Raw genomic sequence first — 9269 nt, 5'->3', positions numbered from 1 at the left:
AATGTAAAGTCCTTCCAGTCGGTGAACGGATCAGGACGCTGCTTTCCGATCCCCACGGAGAAGAAAATAAAGTGGCACTAGCCCACTGGACTACGCAGATACTGTCATATTCAAATATGACCGAAATAAATACATGTTTGGAAAGGATTTGAAAGTCCTCCGGATGGGAGGCAGAGACGGGAAGTACACGAGGCATCTGTTAAACTTCACTTAATCGCTCCCTCTATGGCCTGAGCTGTGGCTCTCTGGCCTGAACAGCACCACAGAAGAACAGTTACCCGCTTCCCCTGGAGCCAAAGACTCCTGGCGTTTTGTAGCCAAACTTGGAAAGGGGAAGAAACAGATTGTGAGGGAAGTTAAAAATATGGTAATATAGAGAGGAGTGGCAGCTTATTTCCTGTGTAGCGTTCTGCTCGGGCATCACTCCGGGGAAGAGGGGTTGTCATCATCTTCGTCCTCGTCGTCCTCTTCCTCGTTGAAGGAGCTGGGCGTCTGTCCGCGGGACTCTGAGGTGTGTGAAGGGGCAGCGCTGCTGCGGCTGTGGGCGGAGAGACACAGAGATCATGTCATCTAAATGAAGGATGAAGGTGGCCTGGATGTGTGGAGACTGTGCTGGTCGGCGTACTGTACCTCGTGAGGCTGAGAGGCGTTCTGGTGGAGTTTCTTGCCATGTCTGTTGGGACAGAACCATGCGTTTATTTAGACATTAGAAGTCAAACACAAGAACCCTATTATAGAGACAGCATCTCGACAGGCACGTCACTTTACTTTCACAGAACAGGAAGGAAGTCTGTGGCTGAAGGATAAAGAAAGAAAAAAAACACACAACAACATCGTACCAATTAAAATTGAGGAAAAATGGTACATGAAACCTGTCCACGAAAAAGTATTGTGAATAATTTCATTAAAAATATAATTCATTTTGTTGTCCCCGTGACAAAAAAAAAGATTTAGCTGCTTTTCTCATTTGCAGCAAACAGTGTCCATATATTTTTGTTTGATTTATGTTTTATATTTTTGAGACGGTAACTTTTTCTTAGCTGACTGAAATATATTTATATTATGATTTAAATCAACTATTTTGTATTAATCCTATAAAGCCTGACATGAAATAAAAAGGTCCGAATTGTATTTTTATAATGGAAGTTTATTGATCCTGACAAATTTATATATATATATACACACACAGTATATTAGTACCATATAAAAGCCTGACGAAAAATATGACAAAAATACATATACACACACATGCTGCAAATATACACTACCGTTCAAAAGTTTGGGGTCAGTGAGAATTTTATTTTAATTTTTTGGAGGAAAGAAATCAATACTTTTATTTATCAAGGAATTATTAAGGAATAATTAATTTGATCGAAAGTGACAGTAAAGACATTTATAATGTTACAAAAGTCTTTTGAACTTCCTATTCATCAAAGAATCCTAAAAAAAAAAAAAAAAAAAATCTGTACAACTGACAGACCAACAACTGTTTTTAACATTGATAATAATAATACATGTTTCTTGAGCATCAGATCCTCATATTATACTGATTTGTGAAGGATCATTTGACACTGAAGACACTGACACTGGTGATGCTGAAAATTCAGCTTTGATCACAGGAATAAATTACACTTTACTATATATTCACACAGAAAACAGCTGATTTACACTGGAATAATATTTAATACTATAACTGATTTTTGTTGTATTTTTAATCAAATAAGCGCAGCCATGGTTAGCAGAAGAGAATTCTTTTAAAAGTATTTAAAATCGTACCGACCCCAAACTTTTGAACGGTATAGTGTATATATGTGTGTGTGTGTGTGTGTTTGCATGTTGCAATACTCTTCTTAAGGTTTAATGCTTAATTTAACATCACAACCGATATAAATGAAATACTCAGATACGCAAATGTTTAAGTTTAACCTCACTACCAGGAAATAACCTGATTTATTGATAGTCTTACACTGTTTACTTGTGTCGTTGGGTTATTGGTTTGCATGTAAACCCGGACGACAGGTTATTTCAATAAGCTGATCTTTGTGAGTTATCGGCGTACTAGTGTGCATGTAAACGTGCTCAATGAGATCTTTATGACAGTATAACAGAATACTTGCATAAATATCAGTCATCACTCTGTATCTCCTAATAATAAGCCTTTGAAAATGCTTAATTTTATGATCAAAGCTCTCGTTTTTATAGTGATACTTGTTAAAAAAAGTATAAACTATCAGTCAGACGACAGAAGGCTTGTGTACAACAGGTTTATCAGCAAAGCTGATCATGTTGATAATTTAGAGGCCATAGAAATGTGCGTATCAAACATGATACAGAAGGCATTATAGGGTTAAGCAAGTATTATCAGCCTAAAAATGTTCATTACTGAGAAATTGAGATTTGGTAAGAGTTAATTTTGGACTCTGCCAAAGTGTGACTTGCAGATTTTGTGGCAGATGGGGCATGTAGCTCCAAACACATCACATTCTCGGCTCTCCACTGATCTGTGTGTCTTGTTACTGTCCGCATGTGAGATGAGGGGTGAAACCACAGTGCAGCCCTGCATTAGCTCGATTCTGTTAGTCCTGCTTTATTACACTTGAGAGCGGTCGATAATTGGGAGCAGGATAATCCTTTACACAAAGATGACTGTGGTTAAGTGTCTTTTTTGAAGAGACAAAGAAGCCATTAGCAATCATGCGGTTGCATCAGTAAAATAAAAGCAAGAAGAGTTATTTTAAGATCCATGATAATTACTTCATCTATTCAAACGATATGCTATTATCCACCAGAACTGTGATATGTTGATGTTTTGGGAGAGATCCTGTCAGGCACAGGCAACAGAGAAACAATGTCATGCAAAAAAAACCCCACTCAGCAAAAATGCTTGAAAAGGAGGTTTATGAGAAGTGTGACGTGAGATACTTACTGGTGACATAAGCCTCCAGAGACTTGGGCACTAGAGATTTGGCCATGTTGAGGTTTTCGGGAGAGCATGTGCCGTTCTCAAGCCCCAAAGACATGCCCATCCGCTTCAGGATCTCAACGTCATCATGGATCTCAAATGTGTTGTCGAAGTTAAAGAGGTATTCACACCTGTGTTGGAGGAATGAGTGTGTGTGTTCAGTAAAAGTGTTGATTAAGACTAATTTATTCACTTTATATGCTTGAGACATGTAAAACATTCACGTTTCACGTCATTATTGGGTTCTTTGATAACAGAATTGCGTATATTTGACGGCATTGCGTGAACAAACCAGTAAATCAGTTCATCGAAAAGAACTGTCCGAAAGAACCAGTTTGTGGAGAAGAATCGGACTTCCCATCACAACCACAACCATGAAAATGCTCGTGCTTAAATTAAACTAATGCTAACAACGAGCGCAAACAAATGCTAAAATGATATAAAACACAGTAAAACAGTAATATCTTATAATTAAAAAGACGTTAAATAAAAAGAGCTCTTTCAGCCTGCGGAGGATATATTTCTACAGAAGAGAGATCTCGTACTTGTCACTGGAGATGGAGCAGTCGATGACGGTGCGCACGTCTGTGTTGAGGATGATGAAGGGGAGCTGAATGACCGATCCTGGAGGGGGAGTCGACTGGGACGACACTTCGTTGGCCTGGTTCCTCTGCACCAGATTCTTGAAGGCGATCTGCTGCTCGCGGGAAGAGAGATGCACAATTCACCACACACACTCACACAGAGCGTTCAGCAGCAAAGGGCCCACTTATTAACGTTAAATCAGTCAGAGTGTTGATAAATACGAAGCTTTGAGTAGTCGTAGCACTAACACGCATACACAGACGCTAACTCATGTAAGTCTCGGGATGTGTGGGGGTTGGTCAAGGACTAGAGCGAGCCAATGCATTTTAATTTAGCGCTCCTGCAGCCCTCCCAGCTCCACGTCCTGATCAATATCCCAAGGCCTCACCCGATCCGTCCATACGCCCCAGACTTCATCGCTGTGATCTGCTGCATCACATGGCGTATCACTTACGCTCATCTATAGCATGTCATTCCTGTGTTAATGTCACACGTCAACACAAACGGGCCGCAGTGAGTCTGTGTGTGGGCTGTGCTTTGACTGCAGGAGATGGATGATGCTCTCTTCTCACTTTAAAAAAACAAAGAATCGATAATAGGAGATTGCTGCTTTTCCACAGCTGGCCACTGTTGATGCCTCCTCCCCCCTCTCATCTGCTGCTTTTACTCATCTATTCGTCTCTTCTTCTGAGCTAATGGAGCGAGGCGTTGATGGCACTGACTGGACAAAGATTTTTTTTTCAGCAGTTTTTGAGTTTCATGTTGCCGACATGTTTTGTAGGGGTTGGAGCAAAAAAAAAAAATCTCATATGCAACGCGATTCGCTATTCAATGATTTAGAATCGATTTGGTTTTTTTTTCTGTTTATGTACAATGGCACTTGTGTACGCTAGAGACAGTTGTTTTCTGCTAAACAAAACTCCCTTACTGACAGACGTCTGCTTTCAAATGCTCACATGTGCTCTGAGTGTTTATTCTGAAGAACGTTTGTGGCATATGGCTGTGCGTGACTCTTTTTTAGCGGTTAAATACACTTGCATCTCCAAATGCTTTTATTATGCAAAATTAATGTAAACACTACGGTGGCCGAGAGAGCTAAACGCGCTGTAACTGAAGAAAACATATGAAGACAGAAAAACGTTACAGCACGTTTCTGTATTTGGTTGTGTTGTGAGTATTTACAGCGCATTTGTGTGTGATTGCATTGTGAGTATTTGCAACACGTTTGTGTATTTGGTTGCGTAGTGAGTATTTGCAGCACGTTTGTGTATTTGGTTGCATTGTGAGTATTTGCAAAACGTTTGTGTATTTGGTTGCGTTGTGAGTATTTGCAGCACGTTTGTGTATTTGGTTGCGTTGTGAGTATTTGCAACACGTTTGTGTATTTGGTTGCGTTGTGAGTATTTGCAACACGTTTGTGTATTTGGTTGCGTTGTGAGTATTTGCAACACGTTTGTGTATTTGGTTGTGTTGTGAGTATTTGCAACACGTTTGTGTATTTGGTTGCGTTGTGAGTATTTGCAACACGTTTGTGTATTTGGTTGCGTTGTGAGTATTTGCAACACGTTTGTGTATTTGGTTGCATTGTGAGTATTTGCAAAACGTTTGTGTATTTGGTTGCGTTGTGAGTATTTGCAGCACGTTTGTGTATTTGGTTGCGTTGTGAGTATTTGCAGCACGTTTGTGTATTTGGTTGCGTTGTGAGTATTTGCAACACGTTTGTGTATTTGGTTGCGTTGTGAGTATTTGCAGCACGTTTGTGTATTTGGTTGCATTTTGAGTATTTGCAACACGTTTGTGTATTTGGTTGCGTTGTGAGTATTTGCAGCACGTTTGTGTATTTGGTTGCGTTGTGAGTATTTGCAGCACGTTTGTGTATTTGGTTGCGTTGTGAGTATTTGCAGCACGTTTGTGTATTTGGTTGCGTTGTGAGTATTTGCAGCACGTTTGTGTATTTGGTTGCGTTGTGAGTATTTGCAGCACGTTTGTGTATTTGGTTGCGTTGTGAGTATTTGCAACACGTTTGTGTATTTGGTTGCGTTGTGAGTATTTGCAACACGTTTGTGTATTTGGTTGCATTTTGAGTATTTGCAGCACGTTTGTGTATTTAGTTTCGTTGTGAGTATTTGCAACACGTTTGTGTATTTGGTTGCGTTGTGAGTATTTGCAGCACGTTTGTGTATTTGGTTGCGTTGTGAGTATTTGCAACACGTTTGTGTATTTGGTTGCGTTGTGAGTATTTGCAGCACGTTTGTGTATTTGGTTGCGTTGTGAGTATTTGCAACACGTTTGTGTATTTAGTTTCGTTGTGAGTATTTGCAGCGTGTGTCTGTATTTGGTTGCGTTGTGACTTGTGAGTATTTGCAGCATTTTTCTGTATTTAGTAAAGTAGTGAGTTGAGTTTTTGTAGCGCGTTTCTGTATTTGTTTGCATTGTGAGTATTTGCAGCACCTGTGTTGTCAAACTGATGATGTTTACTTAATTTGCTGGTGTTTTTATCTGCATGTGTTTTCTTCAGTTGCAGCGTGTTGAGCTCTCTCTCTCGGCCACCATAAAACACAGTCAGTGTGCCTATTGTCTGTGATGTCATCAGTAATAATCAAAAAGCAGCAGCAGGAGATTAATTAAAAATCCGTCATTGCTGTTGTCTGAAAACTTTTTGTTTATTGCTTGTAATGTCTTTCTTTGTTCTCTTTATTTATATCATTTATACATGTGTGTGTGTGTTTGGAAGCTATATTTAGTTAATCATTTCTAACATTCACTTGTTTTGATTTACTATTAATTTCTTAATAATAAAGTACTTATAAAGTACTTTTTTAAACAATTGAATAAAAATCAACAAATAAATTTGATATTCAAAGTCAGTAAACTCATTCATTAATAATAATAAAAGTATTCACTATTGTCCCGTTACTGATTCTATAACACATGAACCATGAGCCATTTCTATGAATGAGTCAAAAAGACTCATGAATCGGTCTAAAATGTACAAATCAACGTTTGAATTGTCTAACAACTCATTCATATACAATCAGTTTAAGTCACTGAACAGAAAGCCATCACTTTCTTCATGCCCAACTAGAAATGAACAGAATAACTGTACTTATATTGGTGGGAGCTTCCTCCAAAGTACTAAAGTGGATAGATAAATGAAGAGTTAAATGTTAAAGTACCAGAATAGCTAAGTGGAATCAGAACGGGAATCGTTAAATTAATTTTCTACAGATGATTCCCATATATAGAGCTGTTTGGGATTTTTGCTGCGAGGTCGGAAAGCTTCCCTAGCAAACCCTCACACACACATACAAACACAAACAGGTGTGGTACAAACCTGTAATATTAGCTCCTCTAGCTGGGCTCTTTTCTGTCGGATTCTTTCCAAACGCTTCTGTTTTTCCAGCTGAAAGATGACCACACACACACACACACACGTAAATATGTACATATCTGTCATCTATTTCTATATTTCGAGTACAGAAACACACAGATAACAGATAAGGTGTATGACCCCCCTTCCTTCCTCTCATCATCATCCTCCATTCACCCAGTGTTTCTGTCTGTCAGGCAGCCACAGATGTGACACTAACAGATGGTGTCCGGCTTTACAAACACACACACATGTGTGTCCTCATTGCCGATGCCTGCTCAAAGCTAGACTGACTAGTATTAAATGATTTACCTGTGTCTCTCTATTACATACAAGAACACAAATGATATGGCCCAGATCAAAAATAAAGTAAATCTTACTTGATTGTCTTCAGAGAATATGTTCATATACATTACAAAACGCTATAAAACTATCAAATAAAATATACATTTTATTGGTTTACATGCAAATCAATAAACTGGCAACGGACATTAGCATTCATACAAGATTTTGAAATGATCAGGTTGTTCCTCCAGTTACACAGTCAGGCATTTACATGCAAAGCGAACTGGGTAACAGGCACATATCTGTCGATTATATATAATTAATGAAGTTCAAATATTTGTATTAATATTTAATAATAATAATGTCAATTTCTTTACCAAAAACCAACAAGCAAAAAACTAAATCAATTGATTTGTAATATTATAGATATATATGTAACTCTTTGACTGCTATAAATTCATAAACATACTTTTGCTAGAAAATGATAGTATATGATGCAAAATATTACCTATTAGTTTATTAAATACTAGTAAGTAACTCATTAACTCATCCCATTCAAGCTGATGGTAGATGGTAGTACACAAGTGGTGACAAATTATAACTACAAATTTAATTTATGACAAAAAAAAAACTAAAACAAAACAAACAAACATTAGGTTTGCAAGAAATAAAACACATGTACAAGCATGGCCCGACCTCTCCGTCAAATGGGCCCAAACGCTTTCACACTGTGTGTATGCTGCGTAAAAATATGGGTAAAATATAGGTGAAAATGCAAATTGACTCTGCCAGAAGGTGGCGCTTGTGGAACAGCAGGATTATAGCGGTTACTTAAAGCAGTGCTTATAAACACAACATCATCATATGCATTAGAGGTAAAATGGAAAGAAAATGCCATCAAAACTTCCCTGGCCGAAATGCGAGTTTACAGGGGAGTTTCCTGCTCCATGATATAAACACCAAAATATGTATTATTAATCAGCAGTAGATCAAAACAATCACTAGGCATAAATGTGGGCTATTTGGGGATTGCAAACTGCGTCTTTACTTTGAAACATGCAGTGCTGGCGTTTCCTTAATTAAATCATGGCCATTTAAAGTTGAATTATCACATCGAAGCAATATTGTGATTTCTTGTTTTCCAAACCCCCAATTTCAACCCTCCTGAAATTAAAATTGAGACTTTAAAGTGCCCGGCCCGGTTCACTTCACAGCAGGGCTTTGCCAAAAATGCAGTTCACTGGTGTGCGAGTTTGTTTATAGAATGCTGTTGTCACTCCCACGTATACAAATAAGTATTTGTAATTATTAAATTACTTTGGCAAGCTGTTTCAAACTCCCTAAATGAACTCCAAACAAACTTTGTTTTGGCCTGATTTTGTTTGAAATGACGTCCCACCAGTTTTTTTTTTATATCGGGGCCTTTAGCCAGAACGCTTAACCGGAAGATGATGCACATTTATCTTCTTTGGGATCAATGGGAAGGTCATTTGTGATAGTGAATTTGTCTTTTCACACACACCCACCTCTAAGTTGTGACACTCTTGGGCTGAGTTAGTGGGAAGGCCAATCCAGCGTATCTCCTTCTTCTCTTTGGAGATAATGTTCATGGCCATCAACACGTTGAGCGCGTCATACACACGCCGGCGGATGTTCTTCTGGTCGTACGCTTGCTGCAAGTGCAAACACACACCCTCTATTAATGTCACAAAGCGCATGGAGATGTGTGATCATCCAGTCGTGCTTTGACTCTTTGTCTCTTTCAGTCTTTGTCCTTCTAGCATTCCAGGGCAGAGAGATTAAAACCGGTGGACTGTCAGAACTAATACCGGAAAATATTCACAACACGCCACTCTCACTCTAGGTAGAAACAGTTGTTATGTAATGATCTAAGGCCAGCGGTCAAAACCCAAACTCTCATTATAAAAGAGATATTATCTGAGATCAACATTAAGTGTCTGTTCCTGCTTATGGTTTTGGGATACGGCCAGACGAGAGGTGGACGTTGTGCAGGACGACAGGAAGTGCTCAACGTTCTTCATAAACCACAGGCCGATAAATCACAGC

At 38.8% G+C, this 9269-nt stretch overlaps 1 protein-coding gene across 3 annotated transcripts in view; it reads right to left on the bottom strand.

Annotated features, from left to right (window-relative positions):
- tfdp2 (transcription factor Dp-2) overlaps positions 1–9269 on the bottom strand; it is a 54969-nt gene continuing 45700 nt past the window's right edge. For all 3 annotated transcript variants that reach the window (XM_056262582.1, XM_056262581.1, XM_056262583.1), the window contains 6 exons: positions 8729–8875; positions 6882–6950; positions 3508–3659; positions 2927–3093; positions 631–673; positions 1–538 (listed from right to left, as the gene is read on the bottom strand). In XM_056262582.1, coding sequence (XP_056118557.1) covers positions 421–538; positions 631–673; positions 2927–3093; positions 3508–3659; positions 6882–6950; positions 8729–8875 — 696 coding nt within the window. In that variant the 3' untranslated portion in view covers positions 1–420. The remainder of the gene's footprint in view (positions 539–630; positions 674–2926; positions 3094–3507; positions 3660–6881; positions 6951–8728; positions 8876–9269) is intronic.

Source organism: Rhinichthys klamathensis, unplaced genomic scaffold (assembly GCF_029890125.1).
Source record: "Rhinichthys klamathensis goyatoka isolate OS25496 unplaced genomic scaffold, OSU_Roscu_1.1 h1tg000194l_1, whole genome shotgun sequence".
NCBI classification, from domain to species: Eukaryota; Metazoa; Chordata; class Actinopteri; order Cypriniformes; family Leuciscidae; genus Rhinichthys; species Rhinichthys klamathensis.
The sequence above is the reverse complement of the archived record's forward strand: the minus strand, read 5'-3'. Positions and strand labels throughout refer to the sequence as shown.